The 21,884-nt window shown below is 46.7% G+C and overlaps 1 protein-coding gene across 1 annotated transcript in view; it reads left to right on the top strand.

Moving 5' to 3' along the window:
• The window catches only part of LOC131692982 (uncharacterized), a 329,446-nt gene extending 325,978 nt beyond the window's left edge, over window positions 1-3,468 (top strand). The window contains exons 6-7 of the mRNA XM_058980419.1: window positions 635-848; window positions 909-3,468. Of these exons, the coding sequence (XP_058836402.1) occupies window positions 635-848; window positions 909-2,995 (2,301 nt within the window). The 3' untranslated portion in view covers window positions 2,996-3,468. The remainder of the gene's footprint in view (window positions 1-634; window positions 849-908) is intronic.
• Window positions 3,469-21,884: the final 18,416 nt, after the last annotated feature.

The following is a 21,884-nucleotide window of genomic DNA, read 5'->3' on the forward strand; positions in this document are numbered from 1 at the left end:
CATTCCCAATTAACAAACGAATGGTTGAAGCTTTCTTCGCGGCTTTCCTATCCGGCAGCATCAAGCAAAAGGCCGATATTGGAGTATAAACCATCCAGGGAAACTGTTTATTTTTGTGGCGTTATCCTGAGTTATACGAGGTCATGACAATTTACTTTAGAACTTGACTTGCTTCAACATTAATGTCTCTGGCCTTCCTAACTAGCTGCATGCAGGAAACCGTCTTCAAAGTGCTTCCTGGTGACCATTAATTCTACCGTCCAGCAGCCTAAGCCGTGTTGTTGGCTAAAATCACTTTCAATATTATAGATGCAGCAAATACTGAAAGAGGTTGTGCTGAGTTTTATTCTTCTACTGCACTCCGCGAGCTTCTCTCATTTGCTGTTATTTATAGATTCGGGTAACTATGATGCTTCACTTTTAAATCAATTTTCCGCTATGTCACCAAACTTTTTCTTTGCAAACAATATATGTATCTATATAATACTCAACTAGCGCAATGTTCAAAGTGACACCAGCTTTTGTCACATTCTCGAATCATAAACGTTTGAAAAAATTTCCCTGTATAGAAAAGCAAACGTGCAGTCACACCTAAAACACGAAACTTATTCGCATTCTTCCTCTTCACTTCCAGTGCAAGAACCTTATGCTGGTGGAACACCTACCGGGCGAGCCGACCAGCTTCAACGTAATCCCGTACAACGACCCGAAAGGACAGATCAGACTAACGGCACGAACCCGGGACCAGAAGCGCCTCTGGACTCAGCAGATCAAACAGGCCATGCTCGAGCACTTTGATATTCCGGATCGAGCCAGAGAGCTGGTCCTGCAATTGGGCGAAGAAGATGGTAAGCACCCTGGAGTTACTCCCTTTTGCTAAGTTATTAATCTAGTAATTTGTTTTCCAGATCGCATCACCGACAAGAATGCCAGCTGGAAGTGGCCTACGAACCATCCCTCGACGCCAGAGTACCTGGAACGACGGCAGCAGTTTCGTCGCAGCGAGATGCGAATGCGGTCGAAGAAGATGCGCAAAAATACGGCCAGCAGTATCTCGCTGGATGGTATTTCGCCTAAGGACGTGAAACAACCGACCTTTCAGTCGTACTCGAAACCACTGGAGCAGACGGTGGAGGGTGAGGTGGATGTCTGTAAATGCGATGCCGTTAAGAAGGAACTGGAACAGAAGCAGCTCAAGAATAGAAGCCGATCGGAGACTAGGTTAATGGAGGAGAAGAAAATGATAAAGTTAAGCGATGAGGAAGCTTTTGCCAAGGCGATGCAGGAGCGAAACCGGTTCGCGACGCAGGGCAGAAAGAAGACGAAGGAGAGTTTCGTTGATATCAAGTCGTACAATTCGACGACGATACCGAAGCGGATAGCGAATATGCGCAAGACCAGATCCAAAACGTTGACGGGTAATTCTACGTTCTACACGGATATTGAGCTTGGGGATGGTAGCGATGATACTACGGTATTGAAGATTACAGAATCGACGGACAATTTGAGCTTGGACAGCGGAGGTTTAGGTGGAGTGAAGGCTGATGAAAGCACGGGCAAAAATGAGGATGGGTGTTCGAAAAAAGATTCTGAAATCATTTCCCAGCTGGTTTTGGAGAAAAATGAATTCCGGAAGTTAAGTAGACCACCGAAAAAGAAGTCTTTTGGCTCGATGCGATCATTATCTTGTAACAGTCAGGACGAGGACGGTGAAGTAGAACCGAAGGAAAGCGTGGACATTCCTGAACCGCCATGTACAGAGCCTCCGAAGGAAGATGAAGAAGAGGAAGAGTTCCGAAAGGTAGATGAGCTGAATAAGAAATCAGAAGATCTCCTGAATCGATTGAATGATATTCAAAATGATCTGCCATCACCGGAACCGATCTACGAATCGCTGTTGAGAAACGTTCATGTACCATACAAATACGCTCCGCCACTGACCAGATCAATATCGCAGCAGTATGGAAAAGCTTTGGAGTCTTTGAGGACGAATGCCGCAACAAAGAAATCCAGACCGGAATCGGATTACGTGACCCTCGCCTATTCCGAAAATGGTTTGGTCAATATTGATGGGCACAGTGTCGTTCCGAAGTCCGCCGTGACACAACTGCGTAATAGTGACACTAACATAAATTACCACTATCCCTGGCGAAAGGAGGAAGATTCCGGACCAGTGCAGGACACACAATCCGAAATCGTAACCCTAACCAGCGATGGCCCGGTGAAGCCGCTCGAACGACAGGGAAGTCTTAGCATCAAGTCACCAAAGAACCTGCTCCAAAGATTCATCAGTCTACACTCGTCACCGTCGACCGGAAGTTGTGACAGCAATCTTCATCAGCGTAAAGTTTCCAATCCGGATGAATCGGCGCCGATCTACAAGCAAGGCAGTCTGGACCTAGGTTCGCGAATTGCCAATCTAGATTACGCCGATCCTAGAACCCTGTTCCCTCAAGCCATAAACTCCCAGCACCAGCCGAATATCTTCATCAATCGAGCTTCGATGAAAGCTGTGCCGACCGATCTCGAGCAAAGGGATTCAATCTTTTCGCTTAATTCCTCCAGCGATAGCGTCTGCGGTACGCGAACCGAGCTAGACGAAGAAACATGCGGATTCTATGAGAAATCTGTAGAAGAATGCTTAGAAAACGACGATTTCCGAGACTCAGCAGTATACAGCGGGGACGACAACGACCGCCGGCAGGATCTAGACGAACAGGCCATCTACGAATCGATTGGCGAAATCGGTCACTGTCAACTGCTCAAACTACCGCAGCCACAAGTAGTGCGATCTTCTTCATCCGCTTCGAGCAGTTCGGGAGGACTTCCGCCTCCCGTTCCGATTAAACCGGCTCACCTAGAGCAACGCAGGCCACTACAACTAAAGGCGAGACCAACGGTTCCTCCGCCACCGTTGCCAACAACAGGGGAACCGACCCAACACCCGCCAGCCCCAAAAGGATGGGTTCTTCAGCAGGTTAAAAGATTTCAATAACACAGCAGACTGATTGGATGTGCCTTACTGGTGGGATTTTACTGCATTACGAAGCTGATCAACCGTTTCAACCGAAAGCGAATGGTTTCCTTGTTAGTGTGCGTGCGTTTTACATGTTTTAGTGATAAAACCCCAACGTTTAGTCGCAATACTTGGAGGGGGGCTATCCCGTGTACCCTTTCCCAAATAATGTAAAGTTTGTTTTTATCAATCGATTGTATTTATTTGTCATAGATCTATTTATACGATTAATCATCTTTTAGTCTAATTTACTAACCCCTATTAGGATGTAAGGCTGAAAGCAAAGTTAGCGGATAAGTCGCATTTTAATTAAATCAAGTAGAATGAACATTTGCGCCATATTTACAAGCAATAGATTTCGATTTTGTGGTGTCCTGCAAAGCTCTACTTCATTTAATGTTTAGTTGCAATTTTTAACCACTGTTAAGCAATACAATGAAAATTTTAGTTTATGTGGGCTGTTTATTTGTTGTGAAATGGCCCTTGATTCTTCGAAAGAGTTAAGTGTTTTTTTTCTAATGGTAACCAGTTTATGCTGTATAGGGTGAGTGCATACCTGGCCCTCACAAGGCGGGAGAGGCTGATGTCAAAATTACAGTGTTTCACTGTATGTATATGCGTTCAAGGCGGTATAGGTGATCCCAGCAATGTTTTCGTAATTATCTAGGCAATTTTTTTCAAATGCCGGTGAAGCATTTGTTCGTTTGACGTTTTTAGCTGCGTCGCTGAATATTGAAAAGGAATGCGGCTGAATATGATCAATTTTTATTCATTGATTTTGACTATTTGTAACGGCTGTCAGTAGTTTCAACCTGGTACAGCCGGTTAATTTTCCGAGGACGACGAACGAATATAATGTCTTTTGGGAGAGCATCGAAGATGGAGTTCATGCTTACCACAAAAAGCGTATCCCTCAATATTGCACCCCGTTTTTTTCGCGAAACTCTTTAGATAGATGCGTGCGGTTGGCCGCAACTGAAATGACTACAAATTAATAGTATTAATTATTGCAAACTATACCGACGTTTTCTCAGCTTCATACAAACACAAGTGGCACAGATATATTGTCATGGGCAGTAAATCAGGCCACTTCCTTAAAGCTGCAACAAAGATCGTGTTGTAAGCCCATGCCGTACCGTGAGAATAGAAGTCTCCTCGGTGCCGGAAGGAGTTCCGCGATATCACAAAATACTCCTTAAGCTCAACCAGTCCTACCCTAAGTTGAATGTCGGGTTGAAATGTCATATGAGATTTTTAGTGTTACTCGAAGCGGTGGAAACTCCTTGTTCGATCTCAAATTTCAATGTCAGGGTTTCCTCCGGCTGTTATATTTGATGGCCTCTCATGAGAATCAAATATAACTATATTTTTCGGAGCAGTAATAGGTATCCCCACATAGAGATCGTCAGAATCACACTTTTTATTAGCCAAAAGAGCATAACTTATGGCTTGTTATGGTAAGTTGCGCAACTCTTTCTAGTATTTTTTTCTCAGACCAAGCCATATTGCTACAATGGCCTATTTCGTTGTATGTATTAAATGTACTGCTGCAATGCATGATGCGATGCAAAAATAACAAAAAGAACAGGCAGACGATCCTTGCCTAAGAAGACGTAATTAAATGCAAAGCAGTCACCCGTTACAAGTTTGAAGGCACACACAATTTAGTTCCGTCCAGTGCGATTGTTATTCAAAACTTTTGCTCGCTGAAGCAAGGACTTGAAACAGCTAACGTCGTGCTTCAGTAGACCCGCGCAAAACGAACTCGAATCGGTGACTACACCGTCGATCTCAGCTTTGTGCGCCGGCATGTAGACGCTGTACTGCTTCATGAAAGAATTGTCGCCACTAACGTTCATTTTACCAACAGAACAACAATAACGTCTTTACCATACGTCTCCCAACCTTTGAACGGAACAGTTCGTTATACTTCACAGTGGTGTTCGGTGTGTAAGTTTCAGTGAGTGAAGGTCATCCTTTGTTCGTTCGTTAGCTGCCGTTCTGCTGGTACCGGTAGTAAATCCAGTACATTGTTTTCGCTGGTGCGGAACAATTGACGTTGTTGCAGATAAGTTTTGTTTGCTTTTTTCCTTTTCCCTTCTTTTACTCTACCTTGTAATCAAATAATAAGAAACATCCCTGTTTATATAATGCTCTGCCCTCGTGCTTAAATGGCTGAGGGCGAAATACCATCTGATGTTATCATGGAAGTCCCTGATCCCCCTAACACTCGCATTGCTCCCCGTATAAAGCAGTACCCAGTTCCTCTGGGCAATTGGGTGGTATATTTTCGGACCGGAGAGAAACCGGTTAATATATTAAAGCTTTATCGAGATCTGACTGCTAACTACCCGACCGTAACTCAGATAACACGTGTTCGTGCAAACAAGATACATGTTTTGGTGAATAATCTCGGCCAGGCAAACGCGATTGCTTGCTGTGAGAGCTTTACGCGAGAATTTAAGGCGTACCTGCCTGCTATGGCCGCAGAAATCGATGGGGTAGTGTCCGAACCGGTCCTGAAATGCGAAGAACTGTTGAAGCATGGGGTTGGCTGCTTTAAGGACCCCTCACTTTAACAGATTAAGATCTTGGAATGCAAACAATCGTATACCGCAAGCACCGAGGGAGGTAAGACTACCTACTCTCTATCAGGCTCACTTCAGGTGACATTCGCCGGGTCCTCTCTTACCAACTACACGGGTCATGAGCTGCAACAATTGCAAGCAGTTGGACCCCACATCCACATAGTGTGGACATAAGAAACGATACGGCAAATGCGAGGGAGAGCATGAGGATGACTCTTGCGGCAAAGTGTATTTGCAGCGGGGGCCCTTCACATGCTCTTAAATCATGCCCTGCGTACAAGCAGCACGGGGATAAAATTAGGCGCTCCCTTAAGGATCGCTGGAGGCACTCTTATGCAGAAATGCTAAAGAATGCTTCGCCATCTGTCCCTTCCAAAAATTCCTATGCTCTTTTGGCTCGTGGTGAGCAAGAATCTGACGATCCACAAGAGGGAACATCTTTTGTTAACCCGGTGGAATCTAGGAAGAGGAGAAAGCTAGCCTCCCCTAGACTGCCTCGTAAGGGTGCCAAGGTGTCCTCCTCAGAGAGTGCGCCAACTACATTTAATAAATTCAACGGAAGTGGTGCCCAAAAGCCGAAGCAAGTTGCTCCAGGACTTGGAAATTTTATTCTAACAAGGAATATCCACCACTTCCAGGGACATCAAAAACCCCAAGTGTCCCCTTTTTCAAACAGACACTCACTCCAGTAATGGACTAATGAAATTTTCTGACATAGTGGACCTAATTTTCACAGCTTTCAATGTTACTGGTGTAGCAGTAAGCAGTGAAATAAAACAATAAAAAAAAATATATATCTATATAAATACAAGCTATTCTAGACTCCTGAAAGATTGTTCCCAATGTATGAATATCCCGGTTCGTAATTGATTCTTCAGCCTTGTAAATCCACTTGAGAAAGCGTCGCCTACTGTCCCCAGCGATAACAAGTTGCCAGTAGCAACAGCAGCAATCCATTGCCTCCCCACCAACTCTTGAACATAAAGCACATGACCGCGCACCTATAAAGCTGTTTGTAACAGCGCGGAGAAAGCCATTCCAACATCGAACGCCTTAGTGGACGGACAACCCAGCAGCAGCAGTACACCACCCAACCAAACCAGGAGGACCGAAAAAAAGTACACCGTGCCCAGCGAGCGACCGGATTAGCGTGATCAATTGCAATGGAACGCCAGCAATCTCGTGCTCCGCTTCCACCGCAGCACATAGAACTAACCAGAAATCACGACAACTGATCCTCTTAAAAGCATTTTGATACATTTTCTCCCTATGGTGCAAACATTTTTGAAACAGTTGACTGCTAAATGGCCCCTCCTTGCAGCGATCGTATCCTTCGATAGCTAAGTCATCAAACGAGGTCACTGATTCGATTGCAGATTGCAGTGGAATTGCAAAAGGATCCCGAAAATCGATTCCTTCAAATTTTTACTAAACAATTTAAAATGTGATGTTTTCGCATTATGTGCAACTTCCGAATATAAATATTAACTTCCACGACTTTAATGTGATTCGTCTGGATCGAGAAAACCCTTACGGAGGAGTACTTTTGGGGATTAAAAAGTGCTATTCAACCGAATTAACCTCCCTTCGACACCAGACATTGAAATTGTCGCTTCTGGGAGACTTTAACTCGCACGGTACGGTATGGGGAGGTCTTCACGATGATAATAAATCAACATTAATCCAAGATCTTTGCGACAATTTCAACATGATGGTCCTTAAACACGGGAGAAATGACGCAGATTCCTACACCACCAGCACGCGCGAGCGCGTTAGATTTATCGCTTTGCTCGACATCGCTACAGTTAGATTGCAGGTGTAAGGTGATCCCTGATCCCCACGGTAGCGATCATTTGCCTATCGTGATTTCAATTGCTAACGGTTCAAGACCATCGGAAACAATCAATGTATCGTATGACCTCACACGGAACATTGATTGGAAGAGTTACGCGACCGCGATATCCGTTAAAATCGAATCCACTCAAGAACTTCCTCCGGAGGAAGAGTACAGGTTTTTGGCTGTCTTGATTCTCGACAGTGCGAATCAAGCTCAGACTAAACCAGTACCCAGCGCGAATACCCATGGACGGTCTCCCACCCTGTGGTGGGATAAAGAGTGCTCATAGCTGTACGCGGAAAAGTCCACTGCATATAAGGCCTTCCGGGAAGACGGGTTACCCGCTAGCTATCAACAGTACGCGTCGTTAGAAAGGCGAATGAAGAGTCTAATGAAAGCCAAAAAACGCAGTTATTGGCGCCGGTTCGTCGACGGGTTAACGAGAGAAACAGCGATGAGTACTCTTTGGGGTACGGCCCGGCGTTTGCGAAACCGAAACAGTACTAACGAGAGTGCAGAATATTCAAACCGTTGGATATTCGATTTCGCCAAGAAGGTTTGTCCGGATTCCGCCCCGGCACAGCAGATTTTGTTGAACTTATTTAATAAGTTTCTCGAGTCTAACATTGTCTTACTCGATTGGAGACAAGTGAAGGTCATCGCCATCCAAAAACCAGGAAAACCGGGGGGTTGGATGTGAACCCGGACTTTATTCGTACGATGTCAAGGATCATGTCCAACCATTACTCGTTTGACGCGCATCTCCGTCGTATAGGGCTTGCTGAAAGTAATCATTGTGTTTGTGAGAACGGCTATCACGACATCGAGCATGTTGTTTGGCTGTGCGCAGAGTACTGTGTTGCCAGGTCCCATCTAATAGATTCCCTTCGGGCCCGAGGTAGATCACCCTATGCGCCAGTCCGGGACGTCCTGGCAAGCCGTGACCACCCCTATATTTTTCTTACCTATATCTTTTTGATAACTATTGATGTCCAAGTTTAATACATTTTCCCCTCTCTCATTCACAGTAGAATCTCACCAACCTATCCCTGTATCTACAATATGGCATTGCTTCACGAGTCTTCGGTGCATACCCTTCTTGATAACCGTCTCCCCAGAACATCATGACATACCTCACATGCAGATGATATAGAGAACATCATGACAGCATCAGAGTGCCAATAATTATCCGAAATATCGACCCTCCTCTCGCCCCTGCGATTACAGGCTAGAAACTACAACACTACAACAAAGTGTACATATCCGCCACAAGGATCAATCAGCAAACGACGATGTCAATTACACAATATGTATCCCACTTCCTACCTTTTTCCGTTACTTACATAAGAGGGGAGCAAGCCGCCCCTAAATACGGCTTTCCCTTCCCCCACTAACATGTGACATGTAAAAAAAAATGAATTATCGGCCTCGTTAAGCTACAGCATTTGGACCTAAATAAACGTATTTAAGACAAAAAAAATAAAAGGTTATGAGGCTATATCTAGGGACTAAATAGGAATATTTTAAGAGCTTCGGTTTTGAAAGAAATGATATGTTCCGATTTTGCCAATGTCCCCGTTTTATCAGCCTAAAATTCACCAAGGGGCTGTATAGTAGTTGATATGAACACACACGATCTCACAGAACAAGACAAGTGAGTATTTAAAAAAAATCACCCGGGGTAACTGAAAGTGTGTCGAACATGGGATTTATGGAAAAGAAATGATAGAATGTACACTAAAAGAAAAAATAACGCCGTTGATCTCAACAAGCTAAAAAGCCAAGGCTGGGCATGGAACGGTTAAAAGATAAAGAGGTAAGATCTAAATACCAAACTAGAATAGATCGCTCACTATCACACAGCGAACCAAGAATAGCTGAGGACCAAGACAAGTGGAAGACAATCGAATCCGTGGCAATCAGTTTTAAAAACTACGGGATCGCCAGTGCTCAACCAAACTGGCATAAACTAGTCTCGTCTTTCGAATGCATGCCACCTGAAAGCCACAAGCATATTATTTAATTTGAATTACCAGTCCAAGTACCTACCCATTTTTTGTACACTCGAGTAAATCTGATATAGGTTTTTACACATTATTCATGCATATTACTAAGAAACTCGGTAGCATCTAGTCATACATTGAGTGAAGATAGACGATCACATTTTTACTTTACAATCATCTGATTTGTTTATAAATTCGTTATATATCCCTCGTAATTTCTCTCTGCCTTCGTTTTCTGTAAGTTTGCCCTTTTCGCCGAACTCCAACCATTGCATAAATGAACTTTTTTGTAAAGACGTTATTTTTTTATTCATTTCGTTTATTTGATAGACACAAATGCGTTAGCTTGGCGGTGCCAAATTCTTTTGTTTTTACATTTTCGATATCTTAAAACTAGGAGGTTACAATGTTGAAATATTTTTTTTTTACAAAAGTAAAGAAAGTTAAAAATTCAATATACAAGAGAGGGCCAAAAGATTTTTTTGTGAAAAATTTTGAAACAAGGGATTCAGTTTGATATACAAGAGGGGGAGTAATAGTATTTTACGAAATATTTTACAGTTATCTTAAAACTAACAATATAGTTTAGTACACAAAAGGGGGAACAAATATTTATGAGAAATTTCACAGATATCTTAAAACTAGGGATACAATTCTATTTACAAGATGGAAGACAAGAGTTTCAATAAAGAGTAAAAATTACAGCTATCTTAAAACTAGAAATACAGAAGACAAATTTGATTTTTTTTAGCGAAGACTTATGCTTGGCCAAGATATTCAGAGGGTGGCTTATTTCCACATCAGTGTAGCAGCAGTTGTATCAAGGACAGGGGAGAGAAGGCGTATGGTGACAGGGAAAGAAGAGCAAAATTTGCAACTTTCGCTCAAACGGGAGATCAGCGAAACAAATTTGCGCCTCAGTCTAGTAAGTCGTCAAGTAGCGGATCGGCGGATGGTATTCTTCGGACCCGCGGGGAATCCTTCAAAAGTCATCGAACCTCGAGTCGCTCTCGCTTCAGTTTCCTGATCAGTTCCACAAGGCAAGAGGAACTTCTAAAAACGAGAAATAAAAAGAGAGGGGCTAAATTGGGATATTTATCGTTTTTATGAAAGTATAAATAAGGGACATATAGGGGAAATCACGAGTTGCCAGCATATCTCGGACTGGGACATTGGGTGGTCTACCTCGGGCCCGAAGGGAAGCCTTTAACTGAGACCTGGCGTCCAAATACCCGGCGCACACCCAGACAACGTGCTCGATGTTGTGATAGCCCTCGTCACAAGCGCACAGACTACTCTCCGAAAGCCCAATACGCCGCACATGCGCATCCAAGGTGTAGTGATTGGACATAAGTCGAGACATTACACGAATAAAATCCCGACCCACATCCATCCCCCCGAACCAAGGCTTCGTTGATACCTTTGGGATAATCGAATGTAGCCATCGTCCAAGTTCACCATTGCTCCACGAGGTTTGCCAACTGTTGAGTGTCCTCTGACGACAAATACTAAAAAATTCGTTGAAGCAGATTGGTCTTTCGTATCTTTTTTTTTTTTTTTTTTTTTTTTACAATGGAGAAGACCTTTATGTCCTAGCCCAGTACACGTGCTAACGGTAGGGTCCAATCTACCACACGGGGTGCACTGGGGGCGTGTCGGACTCGAATGGTGACCAGCCATTAATACCGACTAAACTCCATTGGGCTCCGCCATCATTCCTCCCAGGAACTACCTCTCGGTATTACTTCTGGGGGGATGGCTGTACTAAATGTACTCATTCACTCTCACTCACGCGTTCATACATCCTGTATGAGGCTTACTTGGGTGCTCTCTCAATCACACTTTGATTCACTCTCAAACACTCCCACATGAGGCTGACTTTTGTGCTCACCTTTTACGTTCCATGCGAGGCTGACTTGTGTGCTCACCTTACTCATTCCTTGCTAGGCTGACTTTTGTGCTCGCCCTACCCATCCATGTGAGGCTGACTTGGGTGCTCACCCTATCACCTGATTCACTCTCAATCGTGCCACTCTATTGTACCTTTGTCACTCCCTCTGGCATCCCATGTGGGACATTTTTCTTAGGCTCCACTTCTGACATACCATGCGAGGCTGACTTTTTGTGCTCACCTTTTTCATTCCTTGCTTGCTACCAACCTGTGAGGCTGACTTTTATGCTCACCCTTAACATGCAGTGTGAGACTGACTTGGATGCTCACCCTTTCACTCCTCTGCCACGCCATGAGGCATTGATAGCTTAGTTCCAACATACTACGCTACGACCCTCCCGTCTTGGCATGAGGCAGTCCACTTATACGCCTATACACTCACTCTTCTGTCTTGCTTCGGGGTGGCTGGGTTTACCCCTTACGCGGTTGCCATTCGCTGCGCCAAACCTGCCTCGGCATGAACAGACCATTCACTCTCTTATTTTGCGCTTGGCCTTTTTCGCTCCAACTAACCAATCACTAGTTAGCCGTGCCCGCCGTCTGTTGCTCGGTTCGCCAGATTACCTGTAGCCTACTGGCAATCTGGATGGTAGCAGCCGAGACTGCGTTCCACTTCTTCACCGTTTGACACATCCGCTGAATAAGGGTATCCGGGGTTGTGTCCCAGCCACAGACGTCAAGCATTGCTCTTCTTTCGACGTCGAACCGATGACATACGAACAGTATGTGTTCGGCAGTTTCATCTACACCTGGGCAGTCCGGGCAGACTGGGACCTCCGCGTGCCCGAACCTGTGGAGGTACTGACGGAAACAGCCATGGCCTGACAGGAATTGTGTCAGGTGGAAGTGAACTTCCCCATGGGGTCTTCCCACCCAGCTCGATATGCTAGGTATCAGCCGGTGGGTCCACCTACCTTTCGAGGAGTTGTCCCACTCACGCTGCCATCTGGCGACCGAGGTCACCCTGGTGCGCTCGCGGGCTCCCCTATTTCCACGTAGCTCAAAGCACTCCTCATCTTCCCGAATGACCAGCCCGACTGGCATCATGCTCGCTATCACGCAGGATGCATCGTGTGATACCGTGCGGTAGGCAGATATCACTCTGAGGCACATCACGCGGTAGGTGCTCTCCAGTTTCTGTAGGTAACTGGTTACCCTCAGTGCTCTTGACCATGACGGGCCGCCGTACCTGAGGATAGATACGGCAACGCCTGCCAGTAACCTACGTCTACTGGCGCACACCTTTGAGCTGTTGGACATCATTCTCGATAGTGCCGCAACAGCAGTCGACGCTCTCTTGCACGTATAGTCGACATGGCTGCCGAAGGTCAGCTTGTCGTCTATAATGACTCCGAGAGACTTCAGACTTCGCTGTGAAGTGATCGCGACTTCTCCCACATGGATAACTGCATGTTGTGCCGACTTGCGGTTGTTGACGATAACTACCTCCGTCTTATGATGAGCGAGCTCCAGGCCTCTCGCGCTCATCCATTCCTCCACCGTGCTGATCGCGTGTTCTGCGGTTAGTTCTACCTCAGGAATTGACTCCCCGTAGACCTCCAAGGTTACGTCGTCAGCAAAGCCGACGATCTTGACCCCAGGAGGGAACTTCAGTCTCAGAACCCCGTCATACATGAGGTTCCATAGCACCGGGCCTAGGATCGAGCCCTGCGGGACTCCGGCGGTAATCGGAACCCTTTTCTGACCGGCATCGGTCTCGTATAGCAGTACGCGGTTTTGGAAGTAACTTTCCAGGATCCGGTACAGACCCACCGGTAGGCTAAGCCGGTGTAACGAGAGCGCGATGGCATCCCAGCTTGCGCTGTTGAATGCATTCTTCACGTCAAGTGTCACTAACGCACAGTATCGAATACCTCGCCTTTTTCGTTGGATCGCTATCTCGGCAGTATTTATCACTGAGTTGAGAGCGTCCACTGTGGACTTACCCTTCCGAAAGCCAAACTGGTTGCTTGACAGACCGTCCGTACCTTCCGCGTACGGGGTGAGCCTGTTGAGGATGATCCTCTCAAGCAGTTTGCCAGTCGTGTCTATCAGACAGATTGGTCTGTACGCCGATGGGTCGCCTGGCGGCTTCCCGGGCTTCGGCAACAGCACCAGTTTCTGCCTTTTCCATCTATCGGGGAAACGGCACTCGTCAAGGCATCTCTGCATAGCTAGCCTGAACATGTTCGGGTTCGCTATGATCGCTGCCTTGAGAGCGTTGTTCGGGACTCCATCCGGCCCTGGAGCTTTGTTCATTGCTAGGGATTTAGCCACTGCGAGTAGTTCTTCGTTCGTCACTGGAGCCACCATTTCGACCGTGCCCGCACTGTCTCGTAGTGCAGGTGGCCAGGGGCTTGTGGCTCGAGACGGGAAGAGTACTTCGATAATCGTTGCCAACCGGTCCGGAGACCGTTCTGGGGGTGAGGAGCCCCCTTTGGTCTTGGCCATCACAATCCGGTAGGCGTCACCCCACGGATTCGCGTTGGCACTCTCACACAGGTTGTCGAAACACGCTCTCTTGCTGCTTTTAATAGCCTTGTTAAGGGCTAATTTCGCAGCTCGAAACACTTCACGGCGGTTCTCTCTTGCATCCTCGGTGCGAGCTCTTTGCATCCTACGTCTAGCTCTGAGACAGGCTGACCGTAGAGCTGCAATCTCGGCACTCCACCAGTATACCGGGCATCTACCGTTTCTTGGCAGTGTTTTTCTCGGCATAGTGGCGTCGCACGCGCGTGATAGAACAGCTACCAGCGCATCCCCGCTTAGACTGTCGGTGTTGGCCTCCAGTCCCAGGGCCGCGGTGAAAGCTTCGCTGTCGAAGTGATTGGACTTCCACCCGCGTACCTGACAGGGATCTCCCGCCCTCGGATGCTGCACACCATAGTTGATCTTAAAGCGGATTGCTAAATGATCGCTATGGGTGTAGCCTTCGTCTACCCTCCATTCCATGCCTGGAGCCAGACTCGGGCTGGCAAATGTTAGGTCAATCCACGCCTCCACTCCGTTTCTACGGAATGTACTAGCGGAGCCATCATTAGCTAGCACAGTATCGAGTTTCGCAAACGCTTCCATTAGCGCTTGACCCCTGCTATTTGTACAGCGGCTGCCCCACTCCACTGCCCAAGCGTTAAAGTCTCCCGCTATTACTACCGGTTTCCGGCCCACGAGGTCCGACGAGAGCCTGTCGATCATCTGGTAGAACTGTTCTATTGGCCACCTTGGTGGGGCGTAGCAGCTGCAATAGAACACACCATTGATCTTGGCAATCGCCACACCCTCGGCGGAGGGGTGTATTACCTCTTGAACCGGGAACCTTCCCGTTGTACAGATTGCCACCATTCCAGACCCGTCCGACACCCAATTGCCGTTGCCGGCAGGGATGCTGTACGGGTCTGATAAGAGGGCGACATCTGTCCTCGACTCCGAGACCGACTGCCACAGCAGCTGTTGGGCTGCTGCACAATGGTTAAGATTTAGCTGTGTGACTCTCACGGCTTCTTCTTATTTAACTCGCCGAAGGGACACGAAGGTCCGCCCATAGCATGTTTATGGGCTTGCTTCTTAGAGGTGCAGATAAGGCACTTATATGCCTTAGTGCACCCCCGCTCTTTATGCCCCTCCTCGCCGCATCGACGACATAGCTTACTCCTGTCTAGGCCTTTGCATTCGTAAGCTTTATGGCCGGATTCTAGGCACCGATAGCACCTGTCCACTGAAGGCGGCTGGGGTATACTAATAGGGCATACCGACCAGCCGATCTTCAGCTTCCCTTTCTCGGTTACCTTTTTGGCATCCGCATTGAGTAGCCTGAGGTAGGCTACTTGGGTGCCAGAGGGTCCGTCCCTCAATCGCACAGAGGCCCGCTCGATTGTGACGCCGCAGTGCTCCTTGACGGCTGCGACGACGTCTTCTGCGGTCGCGAACTCGTCCAAGTGCTTGCACTGGAGAGTTGTTTCCGCACCTAGCGACCTAATTTGGGCGCCCTCGCCAAGGACCTCTTGAGCCAAGGCCTTATATATTGCACTTGATTGTGCGCCTCGCTTCAGCACCAGGAGCATCTCTCCCGTGTTGGTGCGTCTTACGCTACGCACATCCTGCCCAAGGGCCGAGAGGCTTTCGGCCGCCTTCATCGATTTAAGGACATCGGCGTATTTGTCCTTGTCGGTTTTTAACCACAAGGCTTCGCCTCTGTCCTTGGCCTTCCTCGCAGGCCGCGGTACCTCCGGTTTCGGTGCCGGCTTTTTCTTGGTAACCAGCGTCCAGGGGTTTGAGCCCCCCTGCCCCGGTCGTGTCGGGTTGCTGGTACCATCGCTCTCCACAGCGAGGTCACTCTAGCCCTCGCTTACCTCACCCAGGCGGCGTTTGACCTTGACGGTTGCACGCCGAGTGGTGTCGGTTTTGGCACCCTCTCCTGGCGACTTCCTAGGGCGCTTCGCATTCGATGCCGTCTTGCGATTGCCCTTTCCCTTTCCCTTCGAGGGGAACTCGGTCGCCGCTCCGATCGACGTGGCTGCTCCATAGAAGGTAAAGGCCACTGTCTGTGAACCTCTATTAACCTTCTCTCTTTCCTCCCTATTGGAGGCCACTGTCTGGGTTTCTCTGTCGGGCCTCTCCCGACATTCCACCCTCTCAACATATGCCTGCTGTTCCTGTCTTGCGACACGAACAGCTTTCCGGAGCTCCAGAAGGCTCAACTTCAACTCCTTGGCTATGTTCTGCTTTGCGCTAGCGAAGTCGATTATAGCATCGAGTTGCTTCGCTACTTTGCGCATCGCAGCTATTGGCCCCTCCGATGCATTGGTAGGGGTATTGCCCACCGCTGCTGGGGGGTCACTGGTGCTTTCGAGTACAGCACTCATCGTTCCACTACTCTCCCCACGGGGGGGAGACCTCGCCAAACCACCTCTTGCGAAGGGGTTTGGCACCTCCGTCTGTTTATTTTTATTTTTATTTTGCTCCATGAAAATTCCCACGAGTAGCGCGAGAAATATATGTCCGCCACGCCAGAGCTCCGCATTAGCGTGGTAAGGGACGCTTACTGTGGGGGTTGCCCAGGTACCCCACAGGCTCCGTTAACGGTCTTTCGTATCTGTCACCATCTAATGTGCCCACCTTTGCTAATGAGTCGGCCTTTTCATTGCCCGGGATAGAACAATGAGAGGGGACCCAAACAAAGGTAATCTGATAAGATTTTTCAGATAACGTACACAAGGACTCCTGTATCATCCCCAGAAAATACGGGAGTTGCTTTTTAGGCTTCACCGCACGAAGAGCCTCGATAGAGCTGAGGCTGTCCGAAACGATGAAGTAGTGATCTGTGGGCAGAGTGTCGATGATCCCAAGGGTGTACTGAATTGCAGCTAACTCTGCGACGTAAACTGATGCAGGATCATTGAGCTTGAATGAAGCGGTGATAGTATTGTTGAAGATACCGAAGCCAGTGGACCCATCGAAATTTGATCCGTCAGTGTAGAACATTTTGTCACAGTCGACTTCTCGGAATTTATTATACAATATATTGGGGATCACTTGAGGGCGTATATGGTCCGGGATTCCACGAATCTCTTCCTTCATGGATGTGTCGAAGAATACAGTAGAATCAGAAGTATCTGGGAAACGGACACGGTTGGGATTGTACGAAGAAGGATTGATGCTCTGTGCCATGTAGTCGAAGTACAAGGACATAAAACGGGTTTGAGAATTAAGCTCGACGAGCCTCTCGAAGTTTTCAATCACCAACGGGTTCAGAATATCGCATCGAATGAGCAATCGATATGGGAGGTTCCAAAATCGATTTTTCAGTGGAAGAACGCCAGCCAGCACTTTGAGACTCATCGTATGGGTCGAGTGCATGCAACCCAAGGCAATACGCAAGCAACGATACTGGATTCTCTCCAGTTTGATGAAATGTATGTTCGCAGCGGAGTGAAAACAGAAACTCCCGTACTCCATCACCGACAATATCGTTGTTTGGTACAACCTGATTAGGTCTCCTGGATGGGCACCCCACCATGTTCCAGTTATTGTACGGAAAAAGTTGATCCTTTGTTGGCACTTCTGTTTCAGATACCTAATGTGACATCTCCAGGTTCCTTTAGAGTCGAACCAGACCCCGAGATATTTGAAAGTTGAAACCTGAGCAATAGTTTGACCCATTAATTGAAGCTGTAGTTGCGCTGGTTCACGCTTTCTAGAAAATACGACTAGCTCAGTTTTCTCCGTGGAGAACTCGATACCTAGCTGGAGAGCCCAAGCAGACAAATTGTCCAAGGTATCTTGCAGTGGTCCTTGCAAGTCGACGGCTTTAGGACCTGTAATAGAGACCACACCGTCATCTGCAAGCTGCCTTAGCGTACAGGAATTGACAAGATGTCATTCACGTAAAAATTGTAGAGGAGAGGGCTTAGACATGAGCCCTGGGGAAGACCCATGTAGCTAAATCGCGATGTTGTTAAATCGCCATGCGAAAAGTGCATGTGCTTTTCAGACAACAGGTTTAGCAAAAAATTATTTAAAATTGGTGAAAGACCATGCTGGTGCAGCTTCTCTGACAGAATGTTGATAGAAACTGAGTCAAAAGCCCCCTTAATATCCATGGAGACTGATGCCATCTGCTCTTTGTTAGCATAGGCCATTTGAATTTCTGTTGAGAGCAACGCAAGGCAATCGTTCGTCCCTTTGCGGAAGCCAAATTGTGTATCTGACAATAAGCCATTTGTTTCGACCCAATTATCGAGGCGAAACAAGATCATTTTTTCAAATAACTTCCGGATACAGGACAGCATTGCAATCGGACGATACGAATTGTGGTCGGAGGCTGGTTTTCCTGGTTTATGGATGGCGATGACCCTCACCTGTCTCCAGTCATGTGGGACAATGTTACCCTCAAGAAACCTATTAAATAAATTCAACAAGCGTCTTTTGGCAGAGTCTGGCAGATTCTTCAACAAGTTGAATTTGATTCTATCTGGCCCCGGGGCTTTATTGTTACATGATAAGAGAGCAAGTGAGAACGCCACCATCGTAAACGGTGTTTCGTTCCCGGTATTGTAAGGCGACGCGGCGCGGTAGATTTTCTGTGCCGGGGCGGAATCCGGACAAACCTTCTTGGCAAAATCGAATATCCAACGGTTTGAATATTCCACGCTCTCTTTAGTACTGTTTCGGTTTCGCATACGTCGGACCGTGTCCCAAAGAGTGCTCATCGATGTTTCTCTTGTTAACCCGTCGACAAACCGGCGCCAGTAACTGCGTTTCTTAGCTTTCATTAAATTTTTCATTCGCTTTTCTAATATCGCGTACACTCGATAACTAGCAACTAACCCGTCGTTCCGGAAGGTTTTATACGCGGCAGCTTTCTCCGCGTACACGTCTGAGCACTCTTTGTCCCACCACGGGTTTGGGAGAACGTTTTTGGGTGTTCACGTCGGATACTCGTTTCGTCTGATTTTTAATCGCGGTATCGAGAATCGAGTTGGACAAAAACTTATACTCTTCCTCCGGGGGAAATACCTGTATCGAATCGATAGTTTTGGATATCTCAGCAGCGTAGCTCTTCCAATCAATGTTTCGTGTGAGGTCATAGGGAACATTGATTGGTGCCGATGGTCTTGAACCAGTGGTGATTGCAATTACAATTGGTAAGTGGTCACTACCGTGGGGATCAGATATTACCTTCCACTTGCAATCTAACTGTAGTGATGTCGAGCATAAAGATATGTCCAGTGCACTTGCTTGCGCAGGTGGTCTAGGAATCCGTGTCATTTCCCCTGTGTTCAGAATTGTCATATTGAAGTTGTCACAAAGGTCTTGAATTGTCGAAGATCGATTATCGTCGTATAGACAGCCCCACCCCGCACCGTGCGAGTTAAAGTCTCCAAGAAGCAGACGGGGCGAGGGAGGGTGTTCAATCACGTTGGAGAATCTTTGATATCCCATCATGGCCCAATGCAAAGATCTTTGCCTTTGATTGTTGTTTGACAAGCGACAACTTCAATGCCTGGCGTCGAAGGGAGGTTGATTCGATTGAAGGAGTAGTACTTTTTGATCCCTAAAAGTACCCCTCCATATGAGTCTTCTCGATCCAAGCGGATAATGTTAAAATCGTGGAAGTTGAGGTTTATATAAGCCATGATTGTAATTTAGCAAGTGTTTTAATGAATCAATTTTGGGGATAATACTTCTGCAATTCAACTGTAAAACAGTGATCAGATCCTTGATTCCGTCTAATAAGTTAGCCATCGAAGGATACGATCGCTGTAAGGAGGGGCCATTGTTCAGTCAACTGTTTTAAAAATGTTCTTACTGTTGGTAGAATAGCAACCAGCAAGCTTTTCAGAGGATCCGTAATGTTGAAAGCTGTGAATATCCAGTCCACAATGTCAGAAAATTTAAGGAATCCCGTTTTAGGGTGAGTTTCTGACTGTAAAATTGGAGCACTTGGGATTTTTGGTGCCCCGGGGAGTGCTGGGAACTCCTGGTTGTATCTCAATTTCCCAAAACCAGGAGGTATTATCTTCGGATTTGTACCAGCACTTCCAGTTGATGAATTATTTTTATTTTGTACCCTTGTTTGGGACAATCTAGGACCCTTACGAGGAAGTTCAGGTGAGTTTTGATTAGGTCTTTTCCTAGAGTTTCCAAGCAGAGCCAAAGAATGCCCTTCGCGAGGGTCATTAGAGGCGTTATCGTCAGTTGGCAAGAGAGCGAATGGGTTTTCGGAGATAAGTAAGAGCGTCTGGAGCGATCTTTGGCGGATCGCTTCAGTTTATCCGCGCGAAGTTTGTACGTTGGGCATGTCAAAAGTGCATGCGGATTCTCCCCACAGTAAACACACTTCTCAGCGGGCCTACTGCAAGTATCATCCGCATGGCGCTCCCCACATTTACCGCACCGTTGCTTGTTGCTACAGTAGGTGGCCGTGTGATCTAGCTGCTTGCAATTGGAACAATTCATGACCCGCGGTACAAACAGGCGTACAGGTAGACGAGCTCCTCCCACTTCAACGTAGCTCGGAAGTGCAGATCCGGCGAAGGTTACGCGAAACGAGTCTGATGGATAGTGATTCCCATCTTCGATGGACTTTGAGTGCAATTGCTTGCACTCCAAAATCTTAACTGATTGAAGGTTAGGGTCCTTAAAGCGGCCAGCCCCATCATTCATCAGATCATCGACAGTTAGACCCGCATCACTTACCACACCGTCGATCTCCACATCACGAGAAGGGATGTAGACGCGATACTCCAGCGTAAAGAGGCTATTGCTAACGATATCATTGGCCTGTTTCAAGTCAGTAACGACTACGCGCAGTTTATCTGACTGAACCTTTTTAATCTCGGTTACGGCCGAGTAACGTTTTGTCAGCTCCCGTGCAACAGTTATTTTGGGCCGAAAGTATACCACCCAAGGACCAGCGAATCCATCCTGGTAAACCTGGCCTGGGGGGAGGGGGGGCTGTGAGACATTGGGGGAAAGTGGGGAAAGTGAATCGCCCATAACATCATTTGTCTCTGAATCAGATACACGTTCCTCTTCCCCATAATATTCGTCTTCGGAGGGCGATACTTTTGTTTGTTCCATTTTGTTGCGGGAGCAACACGCTCGACCGCACTATTTAATTTAAATCAAAATAAAAAATCAAAAACAATAATAAAAAAACGATAAGAAAAGTAAAAACGAAACACTTCACCAGTTGGTTCCTGACGAGCTGCTAGGTGAATTGATCCTTCGTTTGTTTTATCCGTCACCCGCGTGACCTTCACACAGTAGAGAGCTGATATAGCTCGTCTAAACAAAGCCGTCTTTCAGGCAAGAAAACTGTTTAGTAACGCACTTCACCGCACTACCTTCACCGATATCGCAGGTAATAATTATCACTCGCGGGACTGTTTATTAGTAGTGCTTCACTGCAGCCTCTGCCACAGCAAGCACCTTCGTACTGCCGAAAAAACTAAACCACACCGGAGAGAACAAAAAGCACTTGTTTCTCGGTACAACGTTCGGTTACGAATGGTCATAACCCTTTAGTTTAAATGTTCCTGCTGTATTTAAGTGCAAAATTAATTTTTTTTTTTATTTTTGCATATTTCGGATATCTATAATAAGACCAATATGCTCAAGAAAGGATTTACTCGAATTTAACTTGGTTCGTCTGCTAGAGCCCAAACTACCAAATATCAATTTGCACATGAGGCTGATGAAATCGGGTCTTCACTGCACAGCAAGTCCATGAAAAAAGTGATACTATCTCGCAGAATTCTGTAATGTTTGGTATGATCGTTCCTTACCGAAAAAATAGGAGTGAATTTTTTTATTTCGCCATTAGGATGTCTCTTTCCACGTTAGACTGGTCCAAAAAATCGTGATGCATCAGAAGTTGAATTTTTTACAAATTCATAGCTTCAGAACCGGAAACGAAGATGTCGTGTAGTAGTTTTTCATACATCTTAATCGGGTCACAGCAACTGTGACTAACGAAAGCTGAGTG

Source organism: Topomyia yanbarensis, chromosome 3 (genome assembly GCF_030247195.1).
Source record: "Topomyia yanbarensis strain Yona2022 chromosome 3, ASM3024719v1, whole genome shotgun sequence".
NCBI classification, from domain to species: domain Eukaryota; kingdom Metazoa; phylum Arthropoda; class Insecta; order Diptera; family Culicidae; genus Topomyia; species Topomyia yanbarensis.